This window comes from Trichophyton verrucosum, assembly GCF_000151505.1.
Source record: "Trichophyton verrucosum HKI 0517 chromosome Unknown contig00872_1.f1.exp, whole genome shotgun sequence".
NCBI lineage: Eukaryota > Fungi > Ascomycota > Eurotiomycetes > Onygenales > Arthrodermataceae > Trichophyton > Trichophyton verrucosum.
Genome location: NW_003315229.1, coordinates 41,007 through 59,489, shown reverse-complemented (window position 1 = coordinate 59,489; position 18,483 = coordinate 41,007). Strand labels below are relative to the sequence as shown.

At 47.7% G+C, this 18,483-nt stretch overlaps 7 protein-coding genes across 7 annotated transcripts; 3 read left to right on the top strand and 4 right to left on the bottom strand.

Moving 5' to 3' along the window:
• Nucleotides 1–433: 433 nt before the first annotated feature.
• TRV_07065 (uncharacterized protein) lies at nt 434–1,943 on the bottom strand (the record flags this gene model as incomplete). Its single annotated transcript, XM_003018887.1, has 3 exons — nt 434–514; nt 696–842; nt 942–1,943. The coding sequence occupies 3 exons, from the start codon at nt 1,941–1,943 to the stop codon at nt 434–436; spliced, it is 1,230 nt and encodes a 409-aa protein (XP_003018933.1).
• Nucleotides 1,944–3,980: 2,037 nt separating this feature from the next.
• Nucleotides 3,981–6,251, bottom strand: TRV_07064 (uncharacterized protein; the record flags this gene model as incomplete). The annotated part of the gene is made up of 3 exons (XM_003018886.1): nt 3,981–4,637; nt 4,695–5,740; nt 5,783–6,251. The coding sequence occupies 3 exons, from the start codon at nt 6,249–6,251 to the stop codon at nt 3,981–3,983; spliced, it is 2,172 nt and encodes a 723-aa protein (XP_003018932.1).
• A 2,291-nt stretch (nt 6,252–8,542) lies between these two features.
• Nucleotides 8,543–9,583, bottom strand: TRV_07063 (uncharacterized protein; the record flags this gene model as incomplete). The annotated part of the gene is made up of 2 exons (XM_003018885.1): nt 8,543–9,357; nt 9,391–9,583. The coding sequence occupies 2 exons, from the start codon at nt 9,581–9,583 to the stop codon at nt 8,543–8,545; spliced, it is 1,008 nt and encodes a 335-aa protein (XP_003018931.1).
• A 383-nt stretch (nt 9,584–9,966) lies between these two features.
• Nucleotides 9,967–10,741, top strand: TRV_07062 (uncharacterized protein; the record flags this gene model as incomplete). The annotated part of the gene is made up of 2 exons (XM_003018884.1): nt 9,967–10,333; nt 10,404–10,741. The coding sequence occupies 2 exons, from the start codon at nt 9,967–9,969 to the stop codon at nt 10,739–10,741; spliced, it is 705 nt and encodes a 234-aa protein (XP_003018930.1).
• Nucleotides 10,742–11,355: 614 nt separating this feature from the next.
• On the top strand, nt 11,356–13,331 carry TRV_07061 (uncharacterized protein; the record flags this gene model as incomplete). Its single annotated transcript, XM_003018883.1, has 5 exons — nt 11,356–11,877; nt 11,949–12,050; nt 12,115–12,762; nt 12,854–12,989; nt 13,108–13,331. The coding sequence occupies 5 exons, from the start codon at nt 11,356–11,358 to the stop codon at nt 13,329–13,331; spliced, it is 1,632 nt and encodes a 543-aa protein (XP_003018929.1).
• A 2,042-nt stretch (nt 13,332–15,373) lies between these two features.
• TRV_07060 (uncharacterized protein) lies at nt 15,374–16,627 on the top strand (the record flags this gene model as incomplete). The annotated part of the gene is made up of 1 exon (XM_003018882.1): nt 15,374–16,627. One exon carries the CDS (start codon nt 15,374–15,376, stop codon nt 16,625–16,627), a length of 1,254 nt encoding a protein of 417 aa, XP_003018928.1.
• Nucleotides 16,628–17,337: 710 nt separating this feature from the next.
• On the bottom strand, nt 17,338–17,895 carry TRV_07059 (uncharacterized protein; the record flags this gene model as incomplete). The annotated part of the gene is made up of 1 exon (XM_003018881.1): nt 17,338–17,895. The coding sequence occupies one exon, from the start codon at nt 17,893–17,895 to the stop codon at nt 17,338–17,340; it is 558 nt and encodes a 185-aa protein (XP_003018927.1).
• Between the last annotated feature and the right edge of the window lie 588 nt (nt 17,896–18,483).

The window sequence follows — 18,483 nt, the reverse complement described above, 5'->3', positions numbered from 1 at the left end:
ATGATGACATCTTTGCAGTCGTCATTGCCATCGAAGTTAGCAATCGTCGCCTCCAAGAGGCCTTTCACACCGTGTTGCACTTCGCGCTTACCGAGTCCACCGTTCAATCGATATATCAAGGGGGTCTGGCGATGGCCTCACACTCACCGATGCTGACAAAACTATCTGTCAAAAACTTCACCTTTGCCCACTGTTAGAGTGGGCACATTCCTTATGGTGTAGTGGCAGACTTTGATACTATCACTTCGAGCTCACTAAGAAAAACGCCAGAAGAACCTAAAAAAACGCTGTAGAGCTTGTTAGCCGTCCGTTTTTGATATATATACATATTTTTCGTGCTACAGGGTAAATATCGCATAGGAAATATATATAGAGAGGACTTACTCACTTTGCGATAGGCGATGGTTGCTCTCTGCTGTTTCCAGATGTGAGTTTAGTTGATGATGTTGTTTTTCTTAAGTTCAAAACACAAACGAAGGAGATGAACATAAAGATATGATATCTTGAACGTTAACTAGTTATTTTCTGGATATCAGTTCCATTTGGTGATGTACAATCTATTCTGGACGAATCCAATCCGTCTGTTTACATGCACCCAGCTTTGCCGCAGCTTCGTCAATCTTATCCGACATCCAACCTGAAATGATCCCAGGTTTACGACTGCCCCATCGAACCTCTTTTGACGTACGGCATACTTTGTCACCAAAGGAATACTGGAGACACTCTAGGTCTTTGGTGCAATGTCTTTCGCATTCTGCTGCCGTTTCAACTCCAGCTGCGATATCTCGGGAATCATTATCCCTATCTTCTCCCGTTGCATTGAAACGAGGTTGGGTAAGCTTCTGGAATATATCGCGATGAAGTAAGAGGGCCGAATTACCATTCTAATGCTCTAGTTAGCATTCATTTTTTCAGGTTTGATATTTTTGGTGCAGCTTTACCTCTTCAAACCATCTCTCCTCAAATTCCCATAGCTCTCTAATATCCTCCGAGCCCATGTGGTGATAGGTTATTGGAGGATAGCACCAGGGCAGTTTATTATAACTGGACGAAAAGGGATCAAAATTCCAAGGCGTCGAACCTTGGAGCATCGGCCAGGACCAAAGAAGGCCAACGCCTGCGTCATTTAAAGCCTTCCCAAGAATCTCATCACCCGCCCAGTGCTCACCTGTGAGTGTATCCCATTCCTTTACCAGAGAAGAATGGTACTCGACAACACGTTTCAGAGCCGCTTGGGACAGTACAAAGCCAGATCCTCCGTGGGCAAATATAGTATCTCCAATTTGCATCTGGTTACCAAGATAGTATGGCTTACTCGAGTCGAAGTTCTCGAGCCAGATTACTAAATTCTTCCAGACTATATACGTATCTGCCTCCATGAAGATATACCATTTGGCGTCATCTCGAATGCGGAGAGTTTCGTGCATCATCGGGAGGAACTTCCATTTGTCCAAGATCCAGCCAGGGTTGTTTGGTTTCCCAGCAGGTGTGCTCACGTCGTTCGATGGGTCAGTGTTCGATAGAGTTTCTCTACCCGCAGCCCTGAGGCGCCTATAGAGTTCAAATTCCGGATGCTTATCTTTGATCGCCGCATCGACGTTTCGCAGAACATCATAAATATGACACCCAGCGAGATCCTCCTCATAGTCAGAGAATAAAGTGAAGCGAGGGACGTATCGCAAGGTAGTGTTAAAGTGAACGGGAACTTTTGCTAGTGCTTCGGTTGCACCGGTTTTTAACACAACGTGGACATCTTCTAGACCAGCTATTATCCGAGGTATCTCTTCTGATGGTGAAGATGGAATATTAAGGGCCCCATTATCTTTATAGTATAAAGGATAATTTGACAGGAACAGATAGCCTGCCACAAGAAAGCTAAGAAAAGGAGAAGCGAGATAGATCCATCGGCGCAGAGGTCTATTTCCGCTCTTTGGGGGTACCATGGAGAGGGGGCTGATGTGAACTTGACGTTGCGTTTAAATGAAAGCGGGTAGTCGAGTGCGCATCCTAACTCCTTTTAATGGCCAGACATCACCGAGGGATGTATTTAGCGCCCAGGACCCCTGTTGAGACATACAGTAAAGCCTGGGTATATCCATCGCTCTACGCGCTGTGGTTGCATAACTAACAATAATCCTTGCAAATGGTTGGGTAACTCCAGGTGATATGGCTACTCGACGACAGCGAGACCCCCATCCAGAGATATGGGATAGGCTGGATATCCCTACAGCTGTATGCGCCGTATGTGATAGCTATATTTAACCCTGGGTGTGATGCTCCGCTCTCAAAAAGGGCGCAGCAATCACGGATATATTGCAAGCCGTTGGCCGTGCAGTAATGATGTCCTTCTCCTCTCGCCTCTCCCGTTTCGCCCACAACAACTCCCTTGTCTAATGAAAGCTCGACACAATGCGATCGCTCTGGAGCATTGTAATTCCTTGGATAGTCAGTTACGCTTTGGCCGAATGCCCCTTGGAGGAGCTTCCTTTGCCTGAGCAATATGCTGAGGGAAATTTTTACTATCCAAACGGATCTCCTCAGTGTGTGAGCAAAGGATCTCATTTGAATGTGAGCTGGTCTTCAATCTTTGAAGCGACGAATCTCTATCTGATCCAGGGAGGAGATTTTAATAGCCCCGTTGGAATTGTCTGTAAGTTATTCTCAGCTCCTAACGAGAGCCTAGAGCCACTTACTAACTTGTGCTCGAAGTAAACACGGCATCCACTTGGTATGACTGGACTGTGAACTATTCCGACGCAACAAACCACTCAATTCCGTTTGTCTTCCGCATAGTCAACGCTCAAGGCTCAAGGGAAGCGCAGCAAGGGGGTGGATTCCTCAGCGGCCAGTTCTATATCAATTTCGGCTCGGACCCAATAACATTCATTACAATGTCCCCGACAAGTACTCTGGCAAGCACTACGGGAAGTTCCTCTATATCCTGGACTACATTACCCAGTAATACGAGCGAGGGAGAGCACTCACAAAAAGAAGACGATAAATCACCCAATAAAAATCTTGCCCTAGGGCTGGGTATAGGCTTGGGTGTGCCGTTTTGTTTAACTGCTGGAGCTGTCTTCTTCCTTATACGGCAGAGGGCTAAACAGTCTCCTTTCGTTTCTCAGGGTTATAAAGGCCAACCAAGTATATCACATCCTGACAAGTCATTTGAGCCATTTGGGCCTGAAACAGTGCATCGTGATCCCCAAGAGTTATATGCGGATGGCAGATGGAGTAGACAAGGCCTTTCTCGTCAACCCCAGAATCGGCATGAGCTAGGATAAAGTCTAGTAAATATTGTATATGGTTAATCGTCGAACCAAATCTATTGACTAAAAAAGTGACATAATAACTCCGTAGTAGATAGCTAATTAATTATAACGATATTGAACGCAACTTTTAAGTTCATCTTTTTGCTCTTAGTTATAACTACATAGTTATATAGACCGGATCTTTTATTTAACAGGGCCTCATCTTTTGCTAACTTTCTTGAAGTTGCACTCATCCTAAAACAACCTTTCTAAGGTAAAATAAGCTATAAACTTTGATCGAGCCTCATAACAGAATTGAAACCTACTCTAAATGAAGACACACCTATATGCTCATAGACAACAACTCCTAAGTTTACAGTTACTTACCTACACTAGTCTCTGACGAAACTTTACTCTCGCTAGCTACCACATTATCGTGCTTAATCAATCGTGAGAGACTGCAGACTTGTATTCGTGGCAATGGTAGCATAGCACCCCAAATGTAATAATTGCTTGCTTTAATTCAGATTATGGGTATTTCGAAGAGCCACGGTCTAAATAGGCTCGCCACTTCTTATATTGTAATATAAATCGGTCCTGGTATCTTGTACTGGAGCTCCTCGCCTTTAAGCAACAGGCGACGGTACACCTGGCACAGAACAATAAAACTCATCGCTCATAAAAATCGTCAATATAGACAAATATAAATACAAAGAGATGAAATGAAATTTATGCATTCCGCCCTGGCAATGGTGGAACATTGGCCAAGCATTCCCTAGGGATATCCATACTACGGTGGACTCTTCCACCAGGAGTCAGCGGTATATCGACCCGCCCGCTCCCTCGTACATTATCATCGTATTGTCCCTCTCGCGCATGCGCGAGAGCAAAATAGTCAACAATTTTGTTGTTCCCTGACTCGCCGGAACAGATGGTTGAATATTCAGGCGGTGGGCTTAGAATAGGAGGTGGTGGAGGGGGAACAGACTCGAATGGTGGAGGGTTAAACGATGGAGCCCTCAAAAAGTGGACGGGTCGGGTTGGTGGATCATTGTAGTGGTTATTCTCGTCTTGATGTTCGTCGCTTTGAGAAGTATCATTTGACTCGCTAGTAGTTGTAGGGGATGGCACGCCTTGGTCTGTAAATGAAGGCGGCAAGGAGAGCGTAGGGTTCAGGTTCACGTCATGCGACAAAGCTACGGCATCTGGGCAGCCGCACTCATATTCATCTGTGTAGTAGGATGACGGTGAGTTGTAGGAAGGCACATAGATATTTGAAGCATTCGCTTTGCAAGACGTTATACAAAGTGGCGAGTCAATAGAGATGTCGAACTGGCGCCTTCTTTGAGGTGACCCATTATCCCATTTTGATAGGCGGAAGACGATCTGTATTTATTGATAAGTCAGCAATTGTATCTCTAGACGTAAGAGGTCTTGGCTTACCTTAACGGAGTGAGATATTTCAATGCTCGAATATTGCACGTCGCAATGAAGTTTCATTGAGGGGTCTGTCATTTTCTTCATAGCTGGGCAGCTCGGTAATTGTACCTCGCACTCTATCTCTGTTGTGCCAGGGCTGAAACCATCGTGACTGATGTTTCCTAAGAAATTATGCGCACCGCTTGCTAGATCTTCGCCGTTGGATGCAATTTGCTCGCCTCCCCCAGAGAGACGCATTGTGCTTCCCGAATAGATACTTTTGCTGGGCATACCAGCTCTCTTCTCAAAGAGTAGTAGCATCTTATCACTAGCCACGCGGTGAGCTTTTCTATTATGAGCCCACAGTTGAACCTTCTCCGTTATGAAAACACTTATACGGTGGCAGCCAACTTTAGCAAATGGCGTAAACTTGATAGCTACTGGTATCTTAGAACCCAAGGGGAATGACTTCCCCGTTATAACGACATCGTAGTGTAGCTTGTTATCCCACGTTCTGCTGATTGCAATGGGTTCAACATGCTCTAAACAGTCATCGCCTGGAGTGCGGATGAGGGGTATTTCCTTGATGCCAATAAGATTCGGGCGAAAGGCGCCAGCGCGCTCGACCACAGCCTCAAGCTCGTATTTTACCGATGCGTGATCCCATTTGACAGTTTCCGGGTATCGATGCTCCATCGGTATCTCAAAGTTGTACATATATTCGCCTGGTGGGAACGTCTTATAACCTTTCTGGCCCATAATATCCGATATCAAATTTGTATCACCCTTTCCAAAGCTATTCGACCGCGAGTGGCGTAGCGAAAGTCTTTTGAGCTCCTTTGGCAGTGACGAAGATGATTCCAACAAACCGGATATATCGACGACAGGGCTATTTTCAGACCCTTTCTCCCTCGGGCTAGTGAATTTGATATGATTTGCACCATAGCCCTTCCTAACAGCGCGAGAATGAGCATCGAAGAAAGCCCAATTGAGGCTGATGACGGTCTCTGTATCTCTTGTTCTTTTCCTGTTCCCGGGAATACCTGCATTCAGCTTAGTTAAACACACTTCTATATCTACCTTATATTTTGGTACAAATTCGTATCACATACCTTCGGGCCATAGTGTCCTAGCTATACCCTTGAAGCCGAGGCTTATCCTCTTGATTTTGGTAGGCTTTGTGATTTTGAGATGTAACGAGCCTGTAAGCACACGCTTCTTGTCTGAAGACACCCTTTTATCTACTCGTTCGAGGTAGAGGACCGGTTCAGCAAGCCCGATTAAGACGACAATACCATTTCCAGACGCTACTATACGCTCATGAGGGAATGATGGAAGGACAGAGTTTGGTACCGGGACTGAGTTGCTTTCCGACGATTTCAAGGAGGACGAACGCGAGAAAGTCTCTCTCCGAGGGGTATCTGTGAGCTGTTTGGCATGCTCTTCGAACGTACGTTCCACTTCGGGAGGGCCCGCGATTGTGTTGCTGACGATGCGAGTAGGCGACCAGTGATCACCCAGGGACCTACTGCTGGTAGAGGAGCACCGACTAGGACTTGTATCTCTGGAGCTCTCCTTCATTATCAAGGAACGGCGAACGAATCGCTTTCCATGGTGTAGGTAGGACGCCAGTTTGACGGTTTGTAGTGTTGTCGTATCGTGTCGTTGGTTTTGTTGTTTATAATATTCGCCGCAGGGGTAGCTCTAGATTGGCGTTTATTGCGGCGAAGAAATCTCGGAGGTACCTCGGTTTGTCAGGGCCAATTGAGTGTTATACCGTGCTTCGAGCCGAACAAACAAGCAACACCTCTTCCCGTAAATCAACAAGTACGCCGAAACAAACTCCAAGAGCTATGTACAGCAATGAGAGAAACGGATGCGCCTCTATGTAGGAGAAAAAAATGAGGAAGATGATGAAGTAACAAGGGTGGGGAGGCGTTGTTTTAGGCACACTATATAAAGGAAGTGTATTAGCAGTACCGCCACCAAGCGCTGTCACAAGACACTAAGCTTGTCCTTGAATTCGACCCTTCTACGGAAGACAAGGAGAGGTGACAAACGAGTGGAACCTTCTTAGACGGCGATGAACCGTTTAATCTCTAGATGCAACCATGGAACAGGGGGCTGTCGACCGTATTCTGCAGAGCCCAGCTGTTCCAAATGACGGGATTCTAGATCATGTAAATAAAGAATGACAAGAAATTGGAGGCAACTTTCGGACCACAAAAAGGCGATAGAAAATGCCTGTTATTTTATCTTTCCCTGTGAACGGAGGTGAGCAAAATATAAAGAGTCAGGTTCTGACAAGGATTCGGGCCAATTAACGCTGAGAACTACACGCGAAGGGGCTCCAGCGTCATCGTGCAGTCGGGCAGCCGTCTTCTTGGGTCTCTTTTATTATGCTCTGCCTCTTGTCTGTGGGGACACCAGCAAGGAAGCTCTGTTTGTTGACGAAGCCCTTAAGATTTGTCAACAAAGTGAGACCTGGCTCCTCCGCGGACAATAATAATAATGTAAGTTTGGACCGCGTTCTGTTCGAGCTGCAAGGTCTCACGTTAGCTATCAGTGCTGTCGGTTGGAAGAAATGGCACGAACTTGACTGGCTGGAGTTTGAATGCCGGCATCAATCATTTTGCATGACCTGGCCTGAGGGATTCCATGGTTTCATCCTCCTTTTCTCCGGACCCTGCACGCTCGCTCCCCAGATTACACTTGCGTGGCATCTCGTTGCAGGATGCAGAATTTATAAAGGCTGTCAAGCTGTCAAGCTGTCGACCTGCATTTCTTTCTCGCGACGTTGAAAAAGGGACGAAATGGAGAGGGAGCGGTCCCGTGATGCTCCTGATTAGGCAACATTCAACATCTTCTCTCGAAATGATATGGATCGGTTTTTTTTATTTCATTATTATTGATGAATGGATTAACTATATTGAATACAGCCACAGGAGACAGCTTTTTTCCGTTACAGAGTACTCGTGATGATCTTTTTTTGTCACAAATACAAGGGCTGCATGATATTCTCCTCCTTGATACTCGCCAATTTACCCGTCCTGCTAGTTCTCGACCTGTGAGTCACATAATGAAAAACGGTCATCAGGCATCCATAAGTTTTGCAAATTGAATACATCTGCACAATTCAAGAGGAGAAAAGATCACAAAAAAAGACAAAAACGGTAAAGAAACAGCATAGGGAATTGAATACGTTACATCCCTGTACCTAGCCGGATCTCTCGGGGTTGTCATGTCTGTCACAACCGTGGCAAGGGAGCAGGGGCAAGGGGAGCGAACGGGACGGCATGAATGAAAAACTGTTGATTGGTTTCTCATTTGGATAACAGACTGTAGGTATATGGATGTGCTTGCTTACGAACCTCGTAGCGTGGCTCATCATCGCTAGCTGCGACGTTTCGACCTGCCTGGCGGCCGTCCTCGGTGAGGACGTTGGTGATAATACCGGGAGTGTCGGGGGTATAGCAGTCACGACCTGTGGATGAATGACCATGGTATCAGGCTGTAAGCAGGATTTGCATTCGGCGAAGTTCGGAATATGCAGGTAAGTGCATCATGGCACCCTGTCTGGTCGACTTACCTCCGACTGGACGATAGACGATTTTCTGGCCGATATTGAACCGAGGCATATTGACTGTTGTATCTAGGATCTATATCTAATGGGTAATAATAGATCGACGAGAATGTTCGCTTAAAGGGCGCTTAAACAGCTGTGGGTTGATTCCTTTTGTTTATTTTTATTTATTTATTTTTATATTGTTGATATAATACATGGAAGGCATGTTTATTCATGTATGGAGAACTGTGGCCACATCACCTCCGTATGTTAGTCACACCAACCAGAACACTGTCCGAGCAGCTATTTACTGAAACCACGAGTCGTCTAGTTCCGTTGTCTCAGCAGTATTCATCATCAAGTCATCAGCGTCGCCGCCAAAGTCTCCAGACCCGACGAATAAATCATCAAAATTCGATTCAGGCACGTCGTCCATCACTACATCACGCCGGGGATTCTCTGTCGTAGCATTATTCCTGTTCTCTGCAGTATTCTGGTTGTTCTGTTGAGTGCCGGACTGGCCGTTAGCTTGGCCATTGGGCTGCCCGGTTGACGGCAGAAGGTCCAAGATAGCCTCGTCACCGGCGTTGGCGTAAGTTTCTAATCCTGGGAGAAGCGAACCTATTGAGCCTGAGGCATGACTGATACTACTTTGAGTGTGCGCCATGGGCTCGGCAGTGATAGACTGTACATTGGTCGACGTGTCGGGGATGGTAGGGTCTGGTGAACCTTCGGTTGCAACGGCGGGAGGTTGAGCTCCTTGTGTGGTTGTCGTTAATGCCACCTGCACCGGTGCTGTGGTGACAGATGGTGATGTTGTAGTGGGATTCATAACTGGTATTGCAGGTGATGATGCTGCAGGCTGTGCCTGTGCTTGTGTGTCTGCTGGCCGTGTGACGGGAGCGGGAGCGGATGTGGAAGTCAGAGTCGGCGACTGTGTGGTCGGTTGCAGAGGCCCATCGATGACTGGTGCATTCGTTGGCTGGGCCACTGATGGAGCTGTTGACGGAATAGGCGCTGCATCTGTAATATCGGACGTAGCTGGGATGGCTGCTGGAGCATCCGCTTCCCCTTGTTGAGCTCTGTTAAGCTCCGCCTTCTTCTCACGGATATCCTGGTAGTCTATCTCCAGTAGAGCTTTGGCAAGAAACTAACCAAAGCGGACTATTAGAATTGATTTATGACACAAGGGGCCGAATTGGAGAGAAAGTGGGTTGGGGAGAGGTACGATTTCCTGTTGCAGCCGGTCAAGAGCCCGCTGGAACTGCTCGTGCGCTGCCGGAATATGACGCTTCAGCTCGTTTGGGTAACGCTCTGGATTACGGAACCAACGCCCTGTAGCCACCATCTAGACGGAGTTAGCTCTATGTTTCAGTTCTTCTCGGATGTGGGTGTGTGTCTTGAAGATTACCGTCTTGTTGGCCATGGCCGTCATCTCGACCAGGGCCTCCTCACACGACTGTCTGCGGGCCACCATCTTGAGACTTGCCCACCAAACTACAGTGTTTGTGTCTTCTGCGAGCTCGTCTGTCCTTCCCGAGATGGCTGGTGTCTGCTAGGCGGTATAAGAATCGTGCGAAAAATTCCTCCCCTTGTGCCGGACGAAGCTAGGGAGAAGCTTTGATAATGCTGGGATGGAGCTCCCGGGTTTGCTGGTTCCGGTGGGGATAGTAGGTAACGACGACGGTTCGCAGGAGGTGTCAACAACGGATATCTCAGCAAAGACGATCGATGCCACAGAGCGGTATCCTGGAGCTGTTGTTCATCGAGCAGACGCTGCAGAGGGAAAATGGGGATCGACGACGTCAACTTTTGCTGTCTCTTGGACGTCGCCGTGAACCAGCGAAAAGCGTGTCACATGACCATCTCGGGTGCCTGTCAAAACATGTCACTGTGTCCCCCCATTCTTTCAGGCCCTGGCACGTCGTTCGTTCAGCCAGTGAAAAAGCAGCCCATAGGGGCCATGGCGAGCAGAAACAGAAAAAGGCCGAAGCTGGAGGAGTAAAAGAAGCTGCCGCGGCGGGAGAAGGGCGGAAGGCTGCAGAGAGAGAGAGAGAGAGAGACGGAGAGGAACTACTTACAAGTATTGGAAGTGTAAGTAAGCAACTCCGCAAGCGGTAGCAAGAAGCGTGTTGGCGCTCTGCTTAGTCAACCGTCGAACAGCGCAGAGGCCGCCTTTTATTTCTTCTCCGTCAACTTCAACTTCAACTTCAACTTCTCTTATTCTCCTCCTCCTCCTCTTTCTCCCGCACCACGAAGCGCTCTCTGCCTCTTCATCTCCTTCTTCTCTCTTCCTCTCTCTTCTCCTTGCTTTTTCTTTACCCGCCCTGTCTCCTTGTTCCTCCGTGTTTCCGTGTTTCCTAGCTGCGTGTTGTCCTTCTGTAGCTTCGTCTCCTACTTCTTTCTCTCAGTCCTGCTATCTCTCTTAACTCTCTCTTCTCTTCTCTTCTCTTTGCTCTCTCTGGGCTCTCTCTACATCTCTCTATCTCCTCGGCCCGTCTTCTAGCAGGCTCGAGTCATTGCCATTGAACCGGTTCTTCTTGTCTGTCTATTTTTTTCCACTCGCCCCGTCCATCTCTCCTCCCGCCCGCTAGATCAGATCAATTTTAAGCAGAAAAGAAAAGAAAAAGCAGACAGGGAAGCAAAAAAGAAAAGGACCCCAGAAAAGACCGTCGTTTTGTGCGTATTATCTGCCTTCTTTTCTCGTCCTTCTGCATCAAAAAAGAGTCCAATAACTAAGATATTTCTCTTCTCCTTTCCCCAGTGTGGCCGTTCGATGCACTTGAGGGTCCTTCCAGAGTAACAGGGGTTATTTGTTCTGCTTGTCTCTTCTCCCGTCTTTCTCACTCTTTTATTTGGAGACCTCACTCTCTCTCGGCCTCAAACGCAAAGAGTAGCTAGCTAGCTCCAGCCTCATCTTCAACCGCCTGCCTTTTCCCACACACACCAAACACAAAAACCACACACCACAAACATCCAACCTAAACACCAAAAAAAAAAAAAAAAAAACTAACACATACAGCTCGTCGACCCATCTCGTAGTCTTCCAGCCCGGCACACTCGTCCAGAGGTTCCTTCGATCTCTTCGACTTCGTCCAGCTTCGCCATTTCGTCTTTGCAATGGCTGACAACGCCCCACCAGCGACTTCAACTTCGCTTCCTCCCCCTCCCCATCAGTCATCTGCCGGTGCTCCAGGCCAGCAGCAGCAGCAACAGCAGGGACAGCAACAGCAGTTCGACAACTCCCAGGGAAATGGACAGACAAACCCGTCACACATGCCACCGCCACCGCTGCCGCCGGTTGTCATTCCGCAAAACACCAATCCGATTCCGACGGCAATCACCTCGCCCATGTCAGGCAACATGATGTCGCCCACCGCGGCTGGCGGTTATGTGCGTCGTTCTGCTCCGGAGCCCAACAAGCGAGCTCTTTATGTTGGTGGCCTTGATCCTCGCGTCACAGAAGACATCTTGAAACAGATTTTTGAGACCACTGGCCATGTCCAGAGTGTTAAGATCATCCCCGATAAGAATGTGAGTCAACACCTTTTACTACTTTACCTCTCAGATCTATATCTCTTCTTTACATATGTCTTATATGTTTATCTCTATCTTATCACTTCTGCTCTTCTTCTAGTTATTGTTTGTTTACTTGTTTATAAACTTTTGCTATCTTTCTAATTCACTTTCCACTAACCTAGACACCCGCACAGTTCCAGAGCAAAGGCCTGAACTATGGTTTCATAGAATATGATGACCCTGGTGCGGCAGAGCGTGCGATGCAGACTCTTAATGGCCGCCGTGTTCATCAATCAGTATGTGTTTATCTATTCCTCCTGAAGTCGGTTAATTAGCCCTGGGGCTAAATATCGGTTATAGGAAATCCGCGTTAATTGGGCTTATCAGTCCAACACCGCTTCCAAAGAAGACACCTCAAGCCACTTCCACATCTTTGTCGGTGACCTAAGCAACGAAGTCAATGATGAGGTTCTCCTTCAGGCTTTCTCTGCCTGTGGTTCAGTCTCCGAGGCTCGTGTAATGTGGGACATGAAGACTGGTCGATCTCGTGGCTACGGGTTCGTTGCTTTCCGTGAAAGAGCTGATGCTGAAAAGGCCCTCAGTTCCATGGATGGCGAGTGGCTTGGTTCTCGTGCTATCCGCTGCAACTGGGCCAACCAAAAGGGCCAACCTTCCATCTCCCAACAACAAGCCATGGCTGCCATGGGCATGACGCCTACTACTCCGTTTGGCCACCACCATTTCCCTACCCACGGCGTCCAGAGCTACGACATGGTTGTCCAGCAGACTCCCCAATGGCAGACCACCTGTTACGTCGGAAACCTCACCCCCTATACTACCCAGAACGACCTCATCCCATTGTTCCAGAACTTCGGTTACGTTGTTGAGACCCGCTTCCAGGCCGACCGTGGCTTCGCTTTCGTGAAGATGGATACCCACGAGAATGCTGCCATGGCCATCTGCCAGCTCAACGGCTACAACGTCAACGGCCGTCCTCTCAAGTGTAGCGTATGTTGACTCCGATATCTTTTCTCCTTTCTTCCTGCTCTTCTTTAACTTTCATCCCGCCGTACTAACCTTGTGGGTCTCCCGTCTTCAGTGGGGTAAGGACCGTCCGCCAACCGGCCAATTTGACGCATATTCGCCTCAGCAGAGTGGAAACCCGGCCTTCAACTCTGGTACTTCGCCATACTTCCCTCAATATGGCGGCCCGGGTGGCCCAATGACTCCTCAAGGTAAACCTTTACCCTAAAATTGCCACCCGTATCCCTGCCCCCTTTGGGCTCTGCTAGTCGCCTGTTGTGCGACTTAATCCCCTTTATTGAGAGCAAAGCACGCTAATTCGTCACACAGGTGGAATGCCACCAGCCCAGGGCTACCCTCAAGTCCAAGTTCCTGTGCAGGGAGGTCCAGGGGGCCCAGGAGGCCCTGGAGGGCCTGGTGCCGCCTCTGCCGGCTACGGCCGTGGCCAGTCCAACCCTCCTTCTGCCGGATGGGCTCAACAACCTAACAACGGCGTTGGTGTTGGCGGTGCTGGTGGAAACTTTGGTAACGGTTTCGGTGGTTATCAGACTTAAAGCTGTTGCTCCTACTATTGTCCCTTTGCTTCCTACCGACCCGCACACCCTCACCATGCCTCGATGCATTGCATACCACACAGACCCGACCTATCCTGCATCCGATTTCTGATCATTATTACGATTATCATCATTCTTGAGCGTAACTTCTTGGTTTGGTTATCGGGCAGCTCTGTTATTCTTTCTTTCGATTGGTTTATCTTCTTTCCACCTTCTTTTTTTACCTTTCTGTTAAAACCTTTCTTTCTTATTCACTGACTGACTGCCTGGCTTGGATCTTCCTGTTTCGACTTTTGGTCTATTGTCTGATTTACCCATTCTCCTTGTCTTCCTTTATCAACTCTCTTCTTCACCTCTCTTTTATCAGCTTCTTCTCCTTTGCATCCACGTTCGATTCTTCCCAAATTGCCATTGGTATTCATGCTCAAAGTAAGGTTTTTTTATTTCTTGCTGGGGTTTTTTTCATTCCATATTCACTTCACGTCTTCTATCCATGCCTGCAGCTGGCTTCCCCCTGTGTTTTATCCATCTCCTGTCTGTGTGTCTCCTGAAATGAAACCCTCGGTCCCTAGCTACTAATCAACGAATACCCCTTTGCCCCAATATCCATCCCTATTTGGTTTTCCCTCACCGTATGCACCTGTCTTCTGCGTTTTACCCTCCCCACCCTTTTTCTTGTTGGCCTTATTTCTTAGCGCTCTCATTCCGTTGGTCTTGAACTTCACCTGTCTTCCCTTTATGATGACTGAGACCTTTTTTTACCACTGATGTCTCCTTTTCTCTTTCTCCCTCTGTCGTTTTTTGCCATATTGAATCTCCTCTCCCGCCATTGAACAATCCTAACCAACAGCGGTTGATGCCTGAAGTTGAACTGAAAAAAAAGAGTTTAAACCCCCTGGCTCATTGCTTACCCTGTCGTTTTTCTTCCGGTCAAACAGCCTGATCATGATTCTCAGGTCTATCCATCTTTTTCTTTTTCTCAACCTTTCTCTCTTCTTCTTCTGCCCTGTGCTTTTCTTAGCTTTTACTTCTCGACTTCGATTTGTCCTCTTATATCTATTCGTCACAGTTTGAATTGACTTGATTCCTTGGGGTTTTCTGCTCGTTCATTTATTATCCCTCCATTCATACAGTCATATGGATGCGTGGGGATCTTATCCATCTTCTACCCGCTCCTATCTATCTATCTATTTCCACTTCATCAGGTGAGAATGTGAAGCAAAAACGAGTCTCTTTCATTAGCGGTCATCAGTTTTACTTATGATACCCCCTTTCCTTCCCCGTCCCCTTTTCGAGGACGCTAATGATCGTGATGACTTGATGACTATCATATGGTATGATAAAAATGTGCATCCTTCCCAGCAAGCAGAGATCTTTGAAGCATTGTCTCCTTTGGGCTATCTACTTACTATAACTACGTTGTTCTGTTCCTGGGCTCCGTAAATACAGATTGATAGTGCCAGATGTAGCACCATCCTTCCTCGGCTATGCATTGTGTATATATATACTGCCTAATGGCAAGACCCGGCGGGCCCAGTCTATCATTCAGCCATTCTCGTCTGCCATACCAGATATTTACATGTCCACCGGCTACTCCGCTTCTAACCCGTAGTAGATGCGTGCTTAGATTTCTATCCATCCGTCTGTCTTCTTTCAAGGTCAACTATCAAAATAAAATAAAAAACAAGCAACGTTGCCAAGCCTTGCCATCGTCCTCCCCACCAAACTCAATTACATCGAACTAACTAAAGCAAAGACAGATTTCGCCAGCGAAAGACGACGACGTGCATTCGACACCGCGCTACGGCCCTCTAGATACCTCCCAATTCACCAACAGCCTGCTTACTACCTCTATAGACGTGTTGCCCTTACGCTTGCTCCCTTTCATGGGAGATGGGAACGCAGAGACGCGACTCGACCGTGCTGCCGGGCCACGACTAGGGGGGAGCTTTGCGCCAGCCGACCCTCCATATCACAAGAGAAACAGTACCGGTAGTACAGGACTGCCGAGCTTGCTGCCATCGAGGTTTACTTTCTTGCGCATGAATTCCGCGAACGTCACGAAAAATACACATGGCAAGGCCGAGGGCGAAGAGGAAGCAGACGGGGACGAGATCGGTGGTGGCCTTGATATCATGCGGACAACAGGACAGCAGGCCGGAGGGCAGAGGTTAAAGGTGCCAGACAGAGCTATTGCCAGTGCCCTGAACCAGCAAAGAAAGAAGACGCGGAGAAGAAAAGGCTCGTTGAGGAAGACGGCTTTACTTGGGACTGGAATGTTGCGGATGGAAGGGAAGGAGAGGTTTGCTGGTGGCGGTACAACATTGAAGCGAGCAACGGGAATATTTCTCGACCAGTACGATGGGCCGGCGGAGATAGAGGAGTATAAGAGCAGAGAGAAAGGGGAGCTTGAAAAGGATGGGGAAAGAAGTCGTGAAGCTGCCTCTGTTGTCACGAACGACAGCAAGAAGTTATCTCGGCTTCAACGACAGCTCTCAGCGTCATTAGACGATGGCGAGTCTACTCCCCGGCGATTTAGTCATTCGAGTACGCTTGCCGCGGATCACGAAAGTCCCTCCTCTGCCTCTCCTTCCTCTTGGAACCAGAACCAGTGGAAGCAACAACAGCATGGACAGCAATTGCAGCACACGCCGACAAACAGTGGCTCCTTCTCGAATGCCGCGCAAGTAGGACAATCAAGTGCAGCAAACTCCGTCCAAGATGATGGCACAACGGATGATGAAGACGGACTCTCGCTACCGCGACTGAATACCTCGAACCTCTCTCGTCTGTCGAGCAAAACTAGCAACAGCAGCATATCGGCCTCTCCGGTGCTTCCTCCTCGACGTATGCCGCTATCAGCTCTACAAACGGCTGCTTCATCTAGTTCAGACTCGTTCTTCAAACATTCCAGCACCATGGCGCAGATTTCACGCTCCTCTTCTCAGCGTATCCGATCACCACTAGCTACTTCAAACACTGCCGAAATCACCAGCCCCTCGGAGGTATGGGATTACTCTGAGACCGAGTGGTGGGGATGGATTATACTGATAGTCACCTGGCTGGTATTTGTCGTCGGTATGGGCAGCTGTCTTGGGGTATGGAGCTGGGCGTGGGATGTTGGAGAGACTCCCTATGCACCACCAGAGCTGGAGGATGATGCCACCCTTCCAATTGTAGGGTATTACCCTGCCTTGATCGTCCTGACAGCTGTTATGGCTTGGGTTTGGGTGGTAGTTGCTTGGGTGGGCATGAAGTATTTCCGACATGCAAATATTTCAGGGGACGATACATGAGCATTAGCTGCAGGCACTACATCACCCTGTATACCCTTCCTTGGCGCATATCCATGCCATGATTATCTTATCTTTTCTTTTATATTGATGAGCATTTTTCTAACGGTATTGGGACATGGACGGTTGGCTGCATTGGTTGTTAAATGTGGAAAACTGGATATGACATCCACGAATTGACTTTATATCGATCTATATACCCTAGGAGTTGCTGGAGAAGGGAAGTGATAATATATAAGAATGAAAAATAAAAAGAAACCAGATCTTCAACAGTCGCCATAAAATGAGAACAACATGGGTATCCAAACTAGAGTAATATCATACCTCGATAAACGAAATACGATCCCGAAGGAAGAGAGCGGAACGACGGGATATCAACTATTCAATGGAGCATAATTTTCAAAATGACTGACTAAGAAGGGAGAGCGACCCCATTATTATTCCGATGCATCTCTAGGGTTAGGCTGTCTATGTCCCTCCTAGCCCCGCAAGCAGTTATAACAGTATTTGCCGTTCCATTAGGTCTAGAAACACCTTCGCCTTCAGGAGCAACGGTGGTTCCGGGAGCTTTGCTTACAAGTCCCTTCGAGACTGCGAACCCGGAAGATCTGTCGTGATTTGGATCCCCGTCATAAAATTCGTCTATGATAGGATGAATGAGTACATTTTGTTTGTGGATGGTGAGAATAGAATTTGTCGGGACAGTAACCCAGTTATCTATAATCCAACATGGTCAGAATTGATAATGCCATCTCATGAAAAAGGGGCATAGACTTACGCCTTTCGAATGTGAGCGGTTCACTGGCTACTAGGACAATGTCGGCTCCCTTGTCATGTCTCTCCATCTTAAAATCACCTTTGACTTTGCCTTCTTTCCATTTGGTGCCTGATGAAAAGTACAAGCTAGCAGCTTCGTCTGTTTTGCTGCTCACATAACGGGTGCAAATAACAGAGTGTCCATCTGTTACCGCAAAGTTGAGGAGACTTCTCACCTCAAGATCGGTCATGGCATATTCCTTGGGAATGGCAGCGATAAATTCGTTGATTTTCCGGATTGTTTTGGTCATCACGCCTCTCAACAATTCAGGACCAAATCCTCCCTCTGGCGCTGAGCTGGGGTCAACTCCTTCCTTTTCCATCAAATCCAGGAAGAGAGCAAATGCCCATTCGCTGTCAGTTCCTCCTTTTACGCCCAGATACCACTTGTTAGCCAATGAGTCGCCAAGGGGCCGTTTTATATGGTACCATCCTCCAAGATTTCCATTGTGCATCCACATCAGAGTATTGTGCTGGAATGGATGACAGTTGTTTTCTGCTAAAGACCCCTCGGTTGTTGCTCGTACATGTGCAAACACGAGTGATGAGCATGTCTTGGATGCGATCCGTTCAAGGTTGTCACAATTCCAGGCGGGAAGGGTCGAAGTGAATATGCAAGGTTCCGGTCCAAGTTCTGGAGAAGTATAGAATCCAACACCGAATCCATCACCATTTACCGGTCGCCGTGTGTCCTAGAAAGGCACTTGTTAGATATACCATGTTATCTTGCCGTTGGGTAGTAGCATCTCCGATTAAGTTGGGAATGGGAGGAAGATCAGGCTCACTAATCTCAATCGGCAGTCATAAGATTGCGTTAGAATAGAGTGACTGGGCTCGGTTATCAATTTGCTTAGTAGGATGTCATTTCTCCCCTTGTATACCTATCAATTCCGGGTACCATTAGCATTAGTTGGAAACTGACCGCTATTTTTCGGGACCTATGAGCAAACCAGTTGCCATACCAGGAATCGACACATCTTCTTATGACAATATCAATAACCATCAGGCTAATAGCAAGACAGGTCCAAAAATGTAGTAGTAGC